The sequence below is a fragment of the Eretmochelys imbricata genome, chromosome 1, assembly GCF_965152235.1.
Source record: "Eretmochelys imbricata isolate rEreImb1 chromosome 1, rEreImb1.hap1, whole genome shotgun sequence".
NCBI classification, from domain to species: domain Eukaryota; kingdom Metazoa; phylum Chordata; order Testudines; family Cheloniidae; genus Eretmochelys; species Eretmochelys imbricata.
Genome location: NC_135572.1, coordinates 247,886,368 through 247,905,688, shown reverse-complemented (window position 1 = coordinate 247,905,688; position 19,321 = coordinate 247,886,368). Strand labels below are relative to the sequence as shown.

Genomic DNA, 19,321 nt, shown 5'->3' with positions numbered 1-19,321 from the left:
CACAAGGGACAAGACTATCTGCATTTAATGCCAACTAGAAAGTGGCTGAATTGTGACACATTTAGCAAAGGTAACACATGCAGATCAGGTTAGTAACATCCCATGTGAAAGTGCTTAGTGTGACCTCACCACACCACAGCTGACTGAACCTGCTGAATAGTGTTCAATGTTTGGAGGTCCTTTAAGTTTCCATCTTTTCCACCCAAGTTGGCTAAGAATCAAAAGTGCCAGACTCCCTGGTGGTGTAAAGTAGATGCAGAGTGTAAATGGAAAAGTAGTGTAATTTACACCCATTTCGTATTCGGTGGGAACCAAACATCAGACCTAGCATAAACTGTTGTAATGCCCACTGAACAGAAGATTTGCCTGCTTACACCTGCATTGATTTTTGACCCTAGCAGTGTTGGGGATGGTGCCAGCATAAGTTAAGAATGAGATGGGGCTGCTTTATTCTGCAACTTTCTGTTACTTGCCTTTCCTAGTACACATCTTTTCCTCCACCATCTAAGTTACACTCATTTTGCACCTCCACTGAATGCCATGCCCATGCAGATCTCTCTTCTTTGCTACTTATGCTGATTTTCCAACCAGTTTACATTCCACATGCAGCCTACACCATCACTGAAGCTGGCTCAGTCTCTCACAGGATTTGCAACTGTTAATGCAGGTTGCATTTGGTGGCATTTGGCCCAAAGGGGGTCAAATGTTCTTGGAAGATATAGAGCTAACAGTTGCAAGTCCATCAGCCAGGAGAAGCAGAGGCTTGGAAACAGCTCCCTGCTCCAGTTCAGACAGGTTCGTGCTTAAGGTATTGGTCTATTCTACAGTGTACACCATCTAGCAATATTCTCTAATTAGCACAATTTAATAAATTATGGCTAAGCACATAGAGGACATTTCTAGTTCAAATTCAGGAATCCATCAAATGGAGATGTGTCCAGCAGCCTCCCTATGACTTTCCAGGGATAGAGTCACAACCTTTCACTGCATTACCAATCCCAGTAGTTTAAAGTTCACCCTAATCCCCTCCCCTGCCCACCTCTCTTTTTAAAAGCACAAAGAACTGTAAACACTAGCCATATACTTCCTGACCCAACCAGCAGAACAGGATCCAAAGGCAGGTGGTTACAAGGCATATGACAGTTATATTGCTGTGCTGGCTAAGTGAGAACTGATCTGCAGTTAATGAAGCTGCAGCAAGCTTCTCATGCACACTGCTTTTGAACCAATATCTCCCCCGTTCTATCCCACTTCTCATTATTGCCAGTAGTTTTAAGACACTTAAGACTTCCTACAAGAGGCTGGGGAGAGATGTGAAATCTCAGCTGAAAAGGGAGCATAGGAAGTAAAGCACTGCCCGCCTCCTTAGAGCCTTGTTAAGCCTCTCTCTGGCATGCACACAGCTGAGTATGCAATGCACTATACTACCCTGTGGGCGATTCCAGTGGGTATTTTAATAATATAATAAGCCGCTCTACTATACTTGGTGCTGTATATGAGTGCATAATGCCTCATGTAACATCCCTTTCAAGGGCCAGTGTTCCAAAAAAATGTTATGGAATTCCACTTCCGCTCAGAAGCTGAGGCAAAAAGAAGCAGGCTGTTAAAGAAAATAATGTCTGCTCTGTTCTATTCCTCTTCTGTGTAGATGGATCACAGATCTATCCACAAGGTCATGCACAGTCACATAACAATAACAGCAGATATTTATTTATTTGGCCATACCTGTATAGCAAACCATGGTCTATCATCTACCCTCATCACTTATCTCTCCACCAGCATTTGTTGAAGGTACAGTTCTGAGAAACAGCCAGTGTTTTCCATTCATCTTAAAAGTTAAGTCCCTTCTAAAAATTCTCCCTGTTTTTAAAGAAAGACCTGATTCTTAAAGGGAAGGTAACTTCAAATCACTCAATAAAAGCAGTTAAAAACAGTTTAAAGTACTACACCTGCCAAAGACACGAGGCCAACTTTTTAGATTTTATAATGACATTCTCCTTAAAATTTCTCTCCCCTCCATTTTGCCGCACAGAAAACCCATACAAATGGAGGAGGAAACTGTGAAACTAGCTACATACAAAGTGCTGCCAAATGCACAAAGTAAAACTGAAAAAAGAATTCTCTAATCACTTACAATTATAATCTTACATTGTAATAAATAATAAATATGATAATTTAAAAAATTCAGACAAAGGCGTGATTTAAGCTGACTATATCCCTTAAGATCTTGTAAAGCTAGTACTGTAATTTGGGGACATTTTGCTACACAAAGTGTGACTATTTAATATTTTCTCTTTTCTAAAAGCAACTGACTTAGTTTATCCACAGTATTCAGGGCCCATACACTAGAAACCAACTCTCTTCCCTCTTGCCCCCATCTCACCTTTTCCTTCTCCACTAAATTGCAGTTTTCAATAAGGACAATTGAGGAGTTGGGCCAGATGAGAGTCTGGGGCACAAACAGAACATTTCTCCCAAATTAGAAGGAATTAGAGTTTTCAGATAGAGCGGACTATCCCTAGCAATACGACACATGCTGTAATAACCCAATTCCCAAGAGAACTTGCCATGAGCCTCACATGTTCTGACAATGAGGGGAGAGCACCATGATCTGCCAGCACCAAAGAGTTCAAGAGTTTAAGGAACTGGTTTCCTTTAGCTGCAGAAGACACCAAGAATTCTTAAGTAGCCACAGTCCAAAGACAGCAACAGGGATTTTTTTTTTTAATCCAGATACCAGGTTAATGAGAAGCTTGGGAGGGTGGGCACTATATCCAGAATTCAGGTGAACACAGAAATCCAGCTATGAGTTATTGTAGTTCAGAGAGACCTTCAGTACTAACACTGAAGTGCAGACTTCACCGATCAAGCCTTTTTATTTGGGCTCATTCCAAGGAAATTCTGAACTGAGTATCTGTGTTCACCTAGAACGGTTTTAGACAATGCCCTTGAAAGGACAGAGAGTCCAGGCCCCAAAGCCACCACACAAAAGAACATATTCAAGCTTTTACACATTACCCAAAATTCACACAAGTTATACAGCTTACAAAGTCAGGTCATGTTAAAATCTTACTGGTCAGCAGGCTGCCGATAAAACTCCCCCAGGATTTGCATAAGAACCTCTGACTGGACATAGAGAAAGGGGACCCCAAAAGCCATCAGCTGACACATGAAAAACGAGTCCAAAGGATTTTGGGCTACCTGGCGCCCGACCGAAGAAACTGTGCTTTGCAGGCGCTGGCTTGCCACCCTAACTTTGTCAAAGAGGCTGAGAGAGTACTTCACCACCCTGCCAAAGAATGAAGCGGAGCTACCTGGAGTCCTCTCTGCCGAAATGGCTATGGAATTTGCCCGTCCACTTGCTTCAGCTGCCATGGCTTCCTGCAGGGATCCTTTGTTGTCCTGTGAAATGAGGGGGGGGAAAAAAAACATCAAAGAAGAAACTGGAAACCCCTTAGAAGCATTTACTTTTAATTTGGAGCAGTGTGTTTTAACACTGAACACGCCCAACCACCTCTTGAACAGCAGCATGTGATTATTTAGGGGTTAGGCAGCGTCTGGCCACGACACTCAGGAGTTGGGCCCAACTAGTGCCTCGTCATCTGATTATTTATGTTCTGAAGATTGGCTTTCTTAGATGCATAAACTAAAGAGGTGACATTTCTGCAGCTTGCTCACAGAAGTTACAATGACCCGTTTTTGCCCTTCAACTTCAGCAGGAAGCATGGCAGCAATGGGCCTCCATCCTGCCCCTGCACAGGAGTGAAGGAAGCACAGCATTAACTTGCTGTGGTAAAGGTAGGGCACAGGGGGAGGGGAGATCACACTTATTACAGAAAACAAAAGCTCCACATATAAGAGGGTCCAGCTTTGAGCAGGTAGGAGAGAGCTGAAAGCAAACGTCATAGGATTTGAGAAGGTAACACTGCTCAGGATTATAATGTAATTTCCCAAAGAGAGTGTAGAAAGAGAGACTCAAAGTGAAACAGGGACAGAAAATAAGCCCAACTGATGCTTTATGGGTTGCAGGGAGAAAGGAGGGAGATCTTTCTGTACTACACAGTACAACCTGGCCCTCTTTTCCAAGCATAGTTCTACCTGTTAGTAGAAAGTGAGGAAAAACAGTTCCCTTCTAGCAATAGGTTCCTATTAATGCAAGACAAATCTTCCTAAAGAAGACTTCAATTTTCGCCTATGCGAGTGGATTTGGCTCAGAACCCCAATTCCAGCCCACATAGATGGGACTGCATTTCCTGAAGAGAAATGAAAATCATTGGCTTCATTTTAACAAAGCCTGTCCAAGAAACAGAAAGGCTGTCAACTTTGTCATTCTAGTTCTTCTAGTGGTTGCACAGGCTTCAGTAATTATTTTAGTTCAAAAAGAAACTGACAAAAAGATCCTAGACTGTGTGGGGTGGGGTTTTCTTTCTTAATGAGACCCACAAAAACATAAGAGATTGATAATTACAACACAGATTGCTCTTGAATTTACCACTTTACAAAGAGGCAAGACTTCATGACATTTAAACAAAGTGATTCATTACTTCTACCCTCTGCAAAAACACACACATTTTCCCAATAGCAGGGATCAGAACCCATTACACCCAACATGTCAAATTAGAATAAAAAGTTACCTTTCCTGACAGAGTACCCACTGCTGGTCTCTTCCTTTGAGCATAACCAGAGAGTCGGTAACAGTAGTGAGGTTTACAGTAGAATTTACCTGCAGTCAGAACAAAAGGGAGAGAAGTAACAGTGAGAACACAGCAGCTAAGTCTACACAATATAACACTCTACCTCAGTGAGATTTACTTTGCTATCTCCACTTCCTGTGCCCGGCCCTGCCCCCTCACTATGCTTGGAGACAAACACTCTGAAATTTTAACTCAAATCCTTGTCTCCCCCTCCCTAAACCGTGCCTATTCCACTGGGTGCCTGACAACCATTTAACAGATACCCAATCAGCCACCAAAGCAGAGCTGACAATGCGGCAGTGTGTGAAGAACAAAGACATCATCACATGAAAAGCTGGCAGCCGCACTTTGGGGAAAATCAAGAATGAATACAACTGTCAGAGGAATGAGGGAGGGAAGGGGTGTTAACTCTGAAGGGACTATGTATGATAATATACCGAGACTTCTCAAATCTCGTTTTCCCAATCAACAGGCTTCACAGGACCCAGTCAAGTGCCACAACTAGAAGTCCACCTGAGTACAGACCTCCTAGTTACCTTTTACGCTCATTGGGACAGTGCTGCTGAAATGGTACCCTGGCCTGGAGGTGCTACTCCAATACAAACACTGGCATCAGGTCAGAGTGGTGGTGCTGCGTGAGCTTTCCATGCAGCTCTGTCACTGCACAGCTGCCCTGAAATGCACTTCAGAGTCCTCTGCTATTCCAACACAACCCTGCAGTGCGACTTCGACTGTTTTACTAGTTCGGCTCCTCCTCAGTAAGAGCACCTCAATCCAAACGTGCAGCCCCTGCTACTAACCCAGTCCTGCCCTCTCCACTGTCAAGTTTTCTCTGCTTGAGTTCTGGCCAGGTTGCTCTCTGGGATTCAGGAGGTGCTTGGAGGACTTACGGCTGCAACCTACAGTCCGGACTCATGGTCTTCTTGGCTGGTAAAATCTACCAGGAAGACACTGAAGCCATTATTTGAGAATACAGACTCCTTTTAGGAAGACAAGGTGACTACATCTCACATTTCAGAGGTCCCTGCTCAGGAAGCTCTTTATGCTGCTAATCTCTCCAACTATTGCCCTATGTCTAACTGTCCCTTTATGGGGAACATTTCTGAGAAGGGTATGGGGAAGGCATCACTGACAATATCATGAGTCTGCAGACTTTCTTAACTCCTTGTACTCTGGTTTTAGGCCTGAGTACTATACCAAGATTACAATATTCTTATTGGTCTCCTTTTGACAAAATATTCAGATGATGTGGTATATAGGGATTCTTTTAGATCTCATAGCTGCCTTTAATACTGCTGACTACAGAACGCAGATTCATCTGTTAACCCAGACAGATGAATAATATTAAGACATGAATGGCTCTAGTCTTCTCTCAGAGAAAATCCAGAGTGAAATATTGGATAATTTCTCATCTGTCCTAGGGACTCTTTTACAGTGTGATGCTGTTGTGAAAAAGGCTAATATCATTCTGGGATGTACTGACAGGAGTGTCATATGAAAGACACAGGAGGTAATTGTTCTGCTCTACTTGGTACTGATGAGGCTTCAGCTGGGATATTGTGTAAAATTTTGGGCACCACACTTTAGGAAAGATATAGACAAGTTGGAGAGAGTCCAGACGACAGCAACAAAAATGGCAAGAGGTTTAGAAAGCCTGAAATGCATTGCAGAATCCTCTGCTATTCCAACACAACTCTGCTAATGGACCTCAACCCTGCAGCGTGACTTCGACTGTTTTACTAGTTCGGCTCCTCCTCAGTAAGAACACCTCAATCCAAACATGCAACCCCCGCTACTAACCCAGTCCTGCCCTTCCACTGTCAACTCTTCTCTGAGTTTGAGTTCTGGCCAGGTTGCACTCTGGGATTCAGAAAGGAAAGGTTGGACAAACTGGGCATGTTTAGTCCAGACGAGAAGGCTGGGGGATAGAAAGGGAGGGAACCTGATAACAATCTTCAAATGTGTCAATGGCTTTTATACAGAGGACTGTGGTCAATAGTTCTAACTGTGCACCAAGGGTAGGACAAGAAAAATCAGCTTAGTTTGCAGCAAGGAAGATTTAGGTTACATATTAGGAAAAACTAGCCTAATAGTTAGAAAGGTAAGTAGTGGAACGGGTTACCTTGGGAGGTTCCGGAATCCCCATCGTTGGAGGTTTTCAAGAACAGGGTAGACAAACACCTGACCAGGATAGTCTAGGGGTATACTTAATCCTGCCTCAATACTGGGGCAGAGAGTAGACTAGATAATCTTTTGAGGTCCCCTCCTGCCCTACATTTCTAAGATTCTGTGGAGTACCACAGAGTTCTATTTGGACACTACTGCTCAATATACATGAAAAGCTGTTAGGGAAGCAATGTGGTTTGGGTTTCAGTGCTATCAGTATGGTGAAGCCTCAGCCATCAGACCTGGATGAAGTGATCATTTGGCACAGACTGGTGCTTGGATGATTGCTGGCAGAAGACTGAGTAAATGATTGCTGGCAGGGGGAACAACTCGAGCAGACAATAGAAACTATTTCTGCCCTTGCAACTGAGGAAGGATCCTAGTTTATTGTTACTCAGACTTACAAGCAGAGGATTCTATTGGATGATCAGCTGCTTCTGAATGTCCAGGCTACCAGCAGCAACCAAGAATGGTCCTCCCTCACACCCCCCAAATCTTTGAGTACTAAGAAGGCTGCTGTTGTTTCTCTTATATGTGGCCTTCAAAGCTACCACTGGTCCCTTGGGTCTGACAGCCCAAGTCTGTTGTCCTTGAGGACACATTGTAAAGGCCCGTCTATGTCTTCCTGGGAGGCTGGTTTGGTGATGGTTCTGAGATTTCCCCTTCACCCTCATCCCCTAGTAGTTGAGGGAGTTTGATATTGTTGGTTGCTATAGGATCTATCAACAATATACATGTGATTTCACTTATATATTGACTGTGACACTTGAGTTTGCTATCCTTGTGGTTGTTATCCTAGCCAGTGAATTTATGGATACTATTCTCGGTCATACTCTGCGTGTCTAATCAGTTTCTGAAATTTACTAAGATACTCATCTCCTAACATGCTGCAGCAGTGTATTCCATAGCTTTATTATATGTTGTCTCATTTTACCATTTTTGTTTTGCTCTTGTATGAAAGGGACTGATTGAGTGCCTGACTGGTCTTCTGTTGCCATTCACTACTGTTATTTTGTCTTCTTCAATAAGCCTAACATGGCATCACACTTTGCATAGAATCCTATATTGCTGTCACTCACCCACCTCTGAGTATTTTTTATGCCTTTTCCCCCCTTCTGGTGCTTCTTATAATCCACAGTACTCTGACTCACCTAAACTAACTCATCAGTAAGTTTTGCCACCTCTCTTACAGGACCATCACATGCAAAACACCAGAGCCAGTACTGTTCCCTCGGTCACCACTTTTAAAAAAATCTCACTCTATACAGCTAATTGGTCATTTATTCCAACTCTTTGTTTCCACACTCAGCTAGTTTCATCTATAAAAAGGACATCCTCAGCCAGCCTATGAAAAGCTAATATTATATCCATTGGTTATAAATCTCCTATTTTATTAACTTTGGAAGAATTTTTACTAGTTCAGTTCTGATTCCCCTGGCAGAAAGCAGTTTGCGTCTATCCCTATCATGTTTTACTTGCCTAAGTGTTTTAAAGCTCTGGCTTAAGAAGACTCCTACTTTGCTAGAACTGAAGTAAGGCTCAAGGATCTATACTATTCAGGATCATCCTTACACACCTTTTTAAAGGGAAAATGCATCACTGGGGCCCCCCTCCATTCCAGGAGTTATTTTTTAAATGATTAATTACATATTTTGCTAATAGGTCAGCTCTTTTGTTGCTTTCAAGAGCTGGCCATAAGGATGCAGTCCCATATAGTCTTACCAGTTTAAATGAGAGGTGGTTATTTTTGGAAGAGATATTATTCCTGCTCCTCACCCACCAAGATTTGTAAAGTGAAGCCAGGGGTGAGATCTTGAGGCAACACTGCAGGTACAGTGAGAGAGTGTTTTTGGTGTAGGAGGAAGACAACCGGTAATTTCTCTTACCATCTTCAATGTCGTAGGCGTAACATGATAAGCGCAGGGTGGTGGCGCAGTATTCGCACTTGAAGCAGCTGCGGTGGAAGAACTTGCCTTCAGCACTCAGCCTTTCCATCACGTAGACCCGCTTGCGGCAGAAGTAACAGACATCACTGCCTCCCAAATTCTGGGGAAACTCCTTTTTGAGTGAGCCCTGGACAGAAATAAGGCAGGACCAGTGTTATCTGTATACAATCTCACCTCCCTTGCAGGGTCACCTTTTCTATCTGTGGATACTGAGCATCTGGAAGGGGCCATTCTGTGACTCCACTCAGCCCTACCCAGGGCACCAAGCAGACAACTGCCACCTAGAGACAATAACTAACCTTCAAGTCCAGGGAGAAAGGCCCTGTGGGTTTCACTTCCTACACCTATATAAATTAGGAGTAAATTACAGCTTCCACTCCTTGGATAGGGGAGCTAACGGTCTCACAAGAGGCTATTAATGCTGCCCTGGAAACAGTTGACTGAAGGAGGCATAAAATAGACATCCTCCCTAAGTCAGCTGGGAGGGTTACTTCTGGAATGCTCCTAACCCTGCCTGTATTCACTTGCCAGAGACTGAGGCTAGTCTTGAAACCAAGATTTTCAAACTGCGGCTCAACACACTAACTGCCAGAAACATCAGTATTCCCTTGAGCAACCTCTTAACCCTACATTTCAGTCTCCCTGAGACTTGTGAAGAAAGAAGTTTTCTCCAGGGACACTGCAATCCAGAAGTAGCCTGATTGGATCAAACACAGCTCTATGCATTTGAGGGTCAGGACTTCTCAGTCTCTCAACTTAGTATCTCTGGTCCAAGGATGTTGGCAGTAGATTAAGACAGACTTTGCAAGGACAACGGGGTGATGGCTGGGGAAGAAAATAAAGTCCAACTATAAAGTTATTACAACGTATTACCAGCGCCTTTCAAGACAACTAAAGACTCAAATCAGTACAGATCTACAGAACTTCTAATCAAACACACGTATCATCTTCTGTACATCATTCTCTTACCAGTTCCTTCTTGTCTAGAAGGGTTTTGGGCTGTTCTTTCCTTTGAAGCTGATTGGCTATCTGCTCAGCCAATGAGCTCACTCCGCCTGTGTACATCTTTATATACTTCTACCAGATGGGGGGGACAAAACAGCAGGGAAGCGAGGAAAGAAAAAATCAAATTAAAAAGATGACAAAAATGATAAAAGAGTAAGTGATGAAAAGGTGCAGAGAGGTCAAACCATGCCAAGACAGTGGAGAACACAGAGTGATTGTGTAGTAACAGCAGAATCAGTATCATCAGTGATCACCAGCACAGCCCAGCACTAACTGTAATAGTACCTAAAAAAAAGAGGGAAGTTTGAAATTGGTCACGCTACGAAATTAGAAGTATGTTCTTTCTTTCTTTGCTCTAAGGATGTTTTGCATATGAAGGACCTGAACATTTGCTTTCCTCTGGGAGGAAACAAAGCTAGGACAAATTTTAGCTTCCAGGTAAGAGGGACAATGGGAAAAGGGTAGAGAAGAGGCATTTCATAAAGTTTAAATTCGAAGAACTGTTCACAAAAGTGCTTAGCAAAAGGGAGCAAGTTGTTTCCAGGGCGAAGAAACCCTCAAGCTCAAAGTGAGTTGCAGCGATTCCTAAAAATCTTTAATTCCTCCACTGCTGCCAGAGTGCCTGTTCACAGTACACAAACAAGTTCTGGAGTTTATCTGGAAAGTGTGAGGGGGACTCTGATCAAACACATTACATTTGTATCTGTATATACTTGGCACCAAGTGTGCTCAGCTGTGCACACCAGCTTTGCCCATAGGCTGTTCTGTCAAGGGTATTTTGCCTGGCTCTGTAACTCTGAGCATCTGGATCAAACTAAATTGCAACAAACCTTTTAATTTGGGTCGTTAGGAATCCAGGCAGTTTGGTTCTTGACTCAGGGAGCGAGTCCCAAAAGGGGAGTTTTACAGTTTGTTTTCTAGCTGAGCTTGGAAGACCAGTAGAGTTATACAAGAAACATTCAGGACATTTGGCAGTAATTAAGTGGTTAAGGAAATAAAAACTTCTGTGGAAAGGCAATCCTATCACAAGCACCACATATGTGTCTCAATACAGCAGCAGGCCAGGCACTGTCACTTATTCAGATCAGGGAGTGTTTTTTTTTAAATGTTTCTCTGACTTACAAACAAAGGGCATTGCAGGAGTCTCATCAGTAAGTGTAAAAAGAAAAGGAGTACTAAAATTTATTTATCATTTATATCTATTAGATAAGTAAGTAATAACTCCATAATCTATATGTCACTGCATTATGAGTGTTCATTACTATAAGTAAGAGATGTACTGCCCTGTAGCACTGCCTGCTATTCCACTCTTGCCTCTACTCCACCCAATATACACAGAGCTCAGGTAATGCACAAGCCTAAACTGAGCGTATGATCTGAACATTGTTACTCATGTCCTTCTTCCCTCCCCCTCCTACTGTTGGTTACCCTCATGCATCACAGGTTGCCTAATATTAGACTGTCAGTGGAGCTGGCTGGAAGGTGTCCTCCCTTCCCCCACAAAATGGGGAATTGACTTTTTGTCAAAAATCCCAACACCTGAAAATTGTTGGTAGACAAATTTCCTTTTCTCTGTCAAAATCCCATCAACATGTTGCAGGTTGTAATTTTTGCGCCATGGAAAGCAGGCATTTTTTGTGAAAAATTCCATTTAGTTGAAACCTCAATTTTCCACCAAAAAGTTTTAATGGGAAATTTTCAACCAGCCTTGATTGTAAACAATTTGGGAGTGGAGTTTTCTTTCTGTTTGTACTGTGAGTTGCTTAGCATGCAGTGGGTGCTGTCAACCACCCCAGGTACAATGACAATCTTTAGCTGCAACAACCTATGCTATTTCACTTACCAGCTTCTCTTGGGCAGCGACTTTCAAACCATATGGCATTTTGTGATGTGGATGTATGTCCTCTATACACTAGGAGACCAACCAAATTCCTGTTCCTTGTACTACGAATGCTAGCCATTTTAATTTCCACTAGCTTTTTCAGCAAGCCAGAAGTGATTTTCCTCCATTATTCCTGCTCTCTCCCCATAAATATATATACACACACAAAACCATGCTGTAGTTTGGCTCAAGCCCTCAAAGGGAAGCAACAAACATGAAAAAAGCTTTTATGCCCCTGTAGATTATTCCACAGCCAGAAGAATTCCAGTGCTGGAAAAAGCTGATTTGAGGCTACTTAAGACCTCAAATCAGACTCACCAGACTTTTGTCATTTAACTTTAAGCATGTTTTGTTCCAAATGGCTGTATGGCTTGGAATAACCAAGATATGCCACAGGCTGCCTCTGGCTTTTCCCATGTGCACGTGTGTGTGCGCACTGCATTCAGCCACATCAAGGCAATGAAGCGTCACAAGCCTAGATCTCTTTTGTGGCACATCCTCATGGTGGAAAATGGGTGGGGCAGTGGGTACAGTTGAGTTCAGCTTGCAAGGCCCAGGCCATGCTACCTGTCGAAGGGAGTCAGATGAGGGTGAAGAAGGGCGGTTGGAAGTACGGAGGCAAAGGGAGCGTTCCCACTGGTCAACAAAGAATCGACGAGACGGTTCAGTCTCTGGCTAAAATATAAAATACATTGAGAAAAATCAAGAAGGGATGTGGACAAAAAGACAAAACAAAAAGATCACAAAGGAACCTTTAAGTAGAGTCAGGCAGGTGACCATCTGCCTTATGTCCTCCCTTTCCTCAACTGAAGAGAATTTGTGCACCAAATGCCCTTCATTGCCCTTTAAATTCATTTCCTCTCCTCCCTCAATGTTACTTTGGAAGCAATTGTCCACCCGCACAGAAGCTCCACATCCTGTGCATTACTGTCTCCTGCAATGAGGCCGGATAAACCATTCGTGCAGATCCCAAGCTCATCTCTGGTGCTCCTCCTACTCTGTCCAAATGCAATCTGTGTTACAGCCTTAGGCAGGAGTATGAGACAGACAGCTTTGCAATGTAGTTTGTATTTCAGCGGAAGGGGAGACCCCCTTCCCAGTCTTTAACTACAAAGGCCCAAGAAGCTTGCCTTCTTGGGGGTAGGGAGAGAAGGAAACCACCTCATATCTCCAGCCTTCAGCATCCTCACTGCTATGGTGGAAGTGTCTACACTAAAGAATTAGGAGCGAATTTCATCCTATAATCCACTAAGCCGGTGCTTTAATTTCAGATCACTTTGCTCATCCTCCATATGCATGTTATATTAAATGGCAACAAACAAGAAGATAAATGCTCTGAAATAGAAGGTAATGAGCTGTGACAACATTCTCTGTCCTCCAACCAGGAGACTGGGCACAGTGCAGGGCAGAAAACCATGTGTAATCTTTCCCTAACCCATGCACAGTGATCAACCCCCCATCCCAACATTCTCCCACTCTCCCAAGAGGGGCATCTCCCCACTTCACTTCACTTGTTACTGGCTGAAGCTATTCCTGTCCCTGAGAGCCAAACATAGCCTAAACAAACGAACCAGTGTGAAGTATGAGCACTAGTTCCTTTTCTGCCCTTGCTTACCATATGGCCCAGGCAGAATTCCCAGTCTGAGAATCCATATACCTCTGAAACGGCTTCTCCATAGCACAACTCAGAAATCACTATCTCAGCATACGTCTCTCAACCCACCCAGCTTTCCCTGGTTCATTAGCACCAGCTGCTAAGAAGCACCTCAAGTAAATATGCACAACACAATAATTAAAAGCACTGAGGTCGAGTAATTTTAGTACAAATTGTGAGCTTCTGTATCATCATATGGTGAGAAAATGTTCTGCAAATTCCAAATAGCTGAACATTTTAAAAAAAAATCCACCACTGTGAAAAAGGAAAATATATATATATATAAATAAATAAAATCAGAGCTCTTTTTATGTGACCCACAAAACCAGCTGTTTTTAGCCCTTACATTTTCAAACTCTGCATGTATCTGACACACATTAGCCTAAGGACAACGCCGCAGAGTGAAAAAATAGCTGTGCTTCCCCAACTCCTGCAATGTAAAACATTTAACCAGTGGTGTCCCTTTTACTTGGACACACTGTCCCGAATTTAATTTAGTCATCAAATCTGTATTTAAAACTCGTTAAATGGTGTAATTTATTAAATCTCTTGTTTTTCTTATACCTTCTCTCCCATCTTCCCCTTTTCTTTTCTTAATATACTACGTCATGGTGCACAGGTTCAATGTCTGTTTCCTCTTCTCCTCTCCACCTTATCCCTTATTCCCTACATTATGCTCTGTGCTTCCTCCTCCTCCTTTCTTCTACATCCTCTCACACACAAAAAATAATAATAAAAAAATAACACAGTATTAATAGGAAAGAGGAACATGGGACGAACCCCATTCATCTCTTCCACCCACCTAGTGAGCTTGAACACAATATCAGACACCTAACAGCCAGCGGGTTAAACCTGCTAGTCAAAAACCAATACAAAAGATACGATAGGTGTGTTTTCGCCTACACACCATTCAACTTCAGCTGCTGAAATCCCGGTGAGGATGCTGTTCTCAGATCGTGCTTGGCATCTTCTGCTATATCAACCTTCAGCTAGTAGGTGCTAATAAATCTGAATGTGCCCTCTCCCCCAGTTTTCCATGGCTGCTACAAGATTTCCAACTGTCCCAGCCACAGTTTGAATCTTCCTCTGCAATGGTTGCTTCTGCTGCTGCTGACAGCTTCCCCAAGGAGCAGCAGTCTGAAATTCACCCGATTCTTGCAAATTTCACTCTGAGGCAGCTTGGGAAAGATGTGACCAGCAGCAGAAGCCCTGGAGCTGTTTATAGGCCTAAGAAGACACCACTGGATCATCTTATACTCAGCTCATGTTTGGGAAGTCAGTTCACATCCATAGGTGCTAGAAAACGGATTAAAAAAGAAAGCCTAGATTCTGCAGAAGCAGATGGCATTTGCCCCCAAAAAGCTTCCTAACTGCCAAAAAGTATTGGTGAAGACCTCCCAGGTGTGACTGCGTATGCGCTGTTGTTGGGATGGTGGTGTGTATGGGGGGAGGCTGGAGACCAGAGAAGCTACTGTCTAAAGTGGCAGGATCCCACAGGTCAGAAGACAGGTGGGTGAGAGGAGAAAAATAACTTTAAAAGTTTGTGGTAGAAGCAGAAAGAAACTGCACAAGCTGCCATTTTTACTGCTAGAAACAGTACTACTAGAAGCATGGATACAAAACTGGCTCCCTGAAGGGCCATGGATTAGTGCCTGAAAAAGGAAATATGAATGTTCCCATCCCCAAAAGCAACTGGATGGCGCGTCCCAGCAATTCTCTCTGTACTAGCAGAGGGCCATTGCATGACTTGAGCCGAGCTAGTGACCAGCACGTGCCCTGAAGCTTGGGCATTGATCATCCTTGTCAATTGTATTTTACTTTATGAAACTGCACATGCTATGCACCTTCAATAAGTAAGAAGAGAGAAGAATTGGCAGGGAAAGAAGTGGAGTAAAAAACTGTTCAAAACAAGAACTGATTATGGTGTCTTTAATGTGGTGGTGTAAAGTAACAGTCAGTGCACACTTCTATCCCGCTGACCCCAGCCGTCACCCCTTACCCCATTCTCTTACAAACAGATACAGACTGCCAGAGCGGGCAGTAGTCACCTGATGCCTGATTGTCAGCCTTGGCTCCAGGAGGGCAGCCAGTTGGCATGCCCTCTGCTCAACATTCAGTGCTTGCTCAGGCACTTGGTCACCAGAAAAAAACCGAGGAGATCTCTGTGGGATAAGGAACAGGGGAGGAAATAAACAAAGAGAGGAGAAAAACAACCCCAAAAAGGAACAGAAGCAAAGCTCACAACAAGGCCAATGCCAGGCAAAAGACATGAAAGCCCACATACAGAAGAGCAAAGCAAGAAGGTGTCCCAGATGAAGACTCCTTCCTCTCTTCCAATTGAGACCCAATACGCACTGCAATTCTGCACTAGCAAAGCTCTGGATTCAGCCTCTCAAGGCTAGGGAGGAACAGCTGAATTAGACAGTCATTCACAACTCACTGTCTGCAGACAAAACCAAGCCAGCGCACAGCTTCTGTCTGGCATTCCCATCCAAGGTAAGTTCACCACGAACCAACAGGCCTGGCTATGGTCCCGTAGCAGCTCCGTCATTGGCACTTACCTCACCCCAGTTCTTTTGTTTAAAGGATTTTCTTTACTCAGATTTCCAGACCTAGACACAACTGTTTGTACTCCTCACACTTTGTGCACAGAAGCACTCATTTTGGGGTAGCGCAGTTCAGTTCTGGGAGAGGATGAGCTAAACTCCCAGCAATGCCTTCCTAGGCGCCTTTAAAATACTGGGATATAGAAAGTTAGGTGAATGTAGGGCTTATGAAAACAAAGGGACTCAGCAGCACTGGCTAGAGTCAGGTATAATGCAAAGCATTATGCAAGCTTCCCACTCTTGCCCCAGCACCTCCACTACACTAACCCCATCCTCCAACATAGCTCTGGCCACAGGCCGCAACTCTCACATGCTACCCCCCTGGCTATTCTAGTCCTTGGCACTGCTTGAACTGATCTTGCTAATTGGTTATACAGTGAGCTCTTGTGATACTGAAAAATGCCCACTAGGGATGGCCAACACATCCACGTGTATGTACTTCTATCTAGGTGGATAGGGCAGTAACCCAGAGTATCATGCAGTTCCCAGTAAGTTACTTTGCTTGGGGGAATGAACTGAACGGGAAGTATAAACATCTGTATGCTACCTACAGTAGGCTCAGGCTGTTGAGAAAATCCCAAACAGATGACTATGCTGTCTGCCAGATGAAACGCGCTATGAAAACAGGCAGACAAGGTGGGTGAGGTAATATATTTTATTAGACCAACTTCTGTTGGTGAGAGAGACAAGCTTTTGAGACCAATAAAAGACATTACCTCATCCACCTTGTCTCTCTAATATCCTGGGACCCACATAGCTACAACTACACTGCCTACAACTATGATAAGAGAGCACACAACTGTGCTCACAGCCAGTTACCGATCGTGCTCTTTTCCCATTTAAACACAGAAACCAGTCTCACTCCTTTTCTATTTTAAGTTGCTTGTCAGCCCAATTCACTCCCTCTTACTATACCATTTTATCAGAAGTAAAACTAGAGCTTGTTACAAAACTGGGGGTTCCTGTGTTGCTGCAGACAAGCTTGTTAAGCTTCTGCTGGCAGTCCAAAAACATGCCACCCACCTAACAGGTGCATGAGACTGCTGAAAGGGACATACTTTGGAAGTCATGGCAGTTTGCTGCTGACTCCCAGTTATTATTTAACTTATCAACTTCAAGAGGCAGTTAATTGGTTAATCTGAACCCAGATCTTTCAACTGTGTAGTCCCCCTTCCTCACGTACTTTAAATCTCCTTTCACCCTTCCCATTGACAGCAGAACATTTCATTAGGAAGAAGGCTTCCTATTCTCTGCAGTAAACCCCCCCCCTTGCAACCTGGCATTCAGAAGGCAGGTTGGAATGCCAGCTGTTTAATGAATCAGAAAGCAGCCATGGAAACAATGCAACCAGTGCTGGTGAGTGGACCCAAAACGTAACCCTTCCTATTCTGTGACAGCCACAGCACACTTTATTAAAAAGAGACGTGAGAGAGAGAGAGAGAGAGAGAGAGAGAGAGAGGAATGGGGGGAGCTAGAGCTGATCTACAGCAAAATAAAAGCAAAGAGCAAACAGTCAGCGTCGGTGAATGCTTGTTAAGCAAGTATTTATGCAAACACCCTACAAAAATAATCATTCCTAACATTTTCAGCAGCTCCAGTGTGTTAACAGCATTCCAGAGATAACTGTGCTTCCCCCTCCCCACACAACACTGCCCTTGAATATTGCACACACCCCACCACTGCATGTGTGTCATCACCATCCATGCCATTTGCTCATGCTTTTACCCTTTCCTGTCTGGGACTCTGCTCCCCAGGGGGGTCAGCACCAGGCTCCCTGTTTGTCTGTGGGCAATAAAGGATGAGCTTTAAAACAACCACAATCCAAGTTCTCACTCTGGACATGTTCCATTTGATTTATCCTACAATGCAGGCAGAAAAGAGACCATCATGCAGGGACACTGTGGTGTTAAGTACTAGAATTTTTAAAACTGTCCCATCAACCACTTAGATCTTTAGAGAAGAAGTGTGGTGGGTGAATCAGTACACACAGGTCTATATTAGGATATTAGGTCAATTAACAAGTATACATTACTACCCAAAGAACTGGCATTACCATGGGGAAGATAATAAGAACACTCAGTACATCTCACACACACAGTGATATTAGATCAGACGGAAAGTTTAAAAGGAGAGGTAGCAGAATTAATGTGTTAGAAGCATAGAGAGAGTTTTCAAAAGGTAGCAGGTTAAGAAGGATGCAGGCTATAGTGAAACAAAGCATTGCAGGGGCCAAGACAACCTCAGGAAGAGAGGATATTTTGAGTGAAAGCTATTGCCCTCAAAACCGAATCTCCAAATTGGGTATTCATATCTGCGTTATCCTATAACAAGGGGGTAAACCGCATTCAGACCAAAGGGAGGAAGCAGAGAGAGTTTTCCAATTTTGCTTGAGCAAAGAGATGTATTTAAAAAATGGCTCCTAGAGAATGGAAGGGAGAAGGTGGTAAATCCTTAGCTGGTTCCAGCAGTAGCCAGCTGTCAAGGCTTAAATGAGCAAGCCACACAGGAGGGACCAGACATTTGGAGGAGGTGATGAGTAGAGAAGACTTAAGACTGAAAGACTCAGTGTTTTATTCAGAAAGGTACGAACTAAGCATAGCACTTGGAGTCAATTTCCCTACTTAGAAAAAGACTGTCCATGGACTAAGCAAGTCACCACCTCTCTGTCTCGGTTTTCCCATCTGTAAGATGGAGGTAATACTTGCCTATCTCACAGAGATGATCAGATAATGCCTTTAAAGTGCTTTGAGAATCAGAGTGCTCTGCAAGTGCTACATGTCACTATTATGCTAAGGATCTGATTTACAGATCATAGTGGTCATGAAAAGTCACAGTTCAGGCTCAAATATCTGCCCTTTGCTCATTCTGCTACGTCTAATTGCTGCAGCACACAAAACGCAAGGCTTCTCTCAATTTTCAGGTGTACAAGGGAATTAAGCTGACCCTCGGAAACAAATTTTTCAGAATTTAGCTTTATGATTCCCATCAAATTGTTAGGGAATCACAGAGTTGAATCCATATGCTCCTCACATTAGGGAAGGGAGGAGACTTAAAAAAAAAAAATACAACTCAAAGAAGTACTATCCATATATGAGCTGACAAAGGACAAAATGTGTCTCAACATTTTTAGATATATTTAACCAGAAGGCCAACAAATCCATGTGTCTGTTCTTCGAGGTGCAGCTTTTATAACCTGTACCCAGTGTAAGTGTAACTGCTCTATCTGTACTACAAATGTGTATTCAGACACATTGAACTCAAGCTGCTGGAAGGAGCAGGAGAGGAGTAAGCGGCACAAATGCCTGCCACGTTAACAATCATAAAAGTACCTCATACAAGAGCCCCAGAAAAAGGCTCCCAAGATCCAG

At 43.4% G+C, this 19,321-nt stretch overlaps 1 protein-coding gene across 11 annotated transcripts in view; it reads right to left on the bottom strand.

The window, feature by feature from the left end:
• The window catches only part of MICAL3 (microtubule associated monooxygenase, calponin and LIM domain containing 3), a 247,458-nt gene that overhangs the window by 98,916 nt on the left and 129,221 nt on the right, over window positions 1-19,321 (bottom strand). For 8 of the 11 annotated variants that reach the window (XM_077826983.1, XM_077827007.1, XM_077827024.1 and 5 more), the window contains exons 18-22: window positions 12,261-12,368; window positions 9,776-9,883; window positions 8,747-8,933; window positions 4,635-4,723; window positions 3,315-3,402 (exon numbers count right to left, since the gene is read on the bottom strand). In XM_077826983.1, the coding sequence (XP_077683109.1) occupies window positions 3,315-3,402; window positions 4,635-4,723; window positions 8,747-8,933; window positions 9,776-9,883; window positions 12,261-12,368 (580 nt within the window). Of the gene's footprint in view, window positions 1-3,314; window positions 3,403-4,634; window positions 4,724-8,746; window positions 8,934-9,775; window positions 9,884-12,260; window positions 12,369-15,395; window positions 15,510-19,321 lie in introns of all 11 variants that reach the window. The other 3 variants (XM_077827076.1, XM_077827015.1, XM_077827033.1) reach the window with 3 other exon arrangements.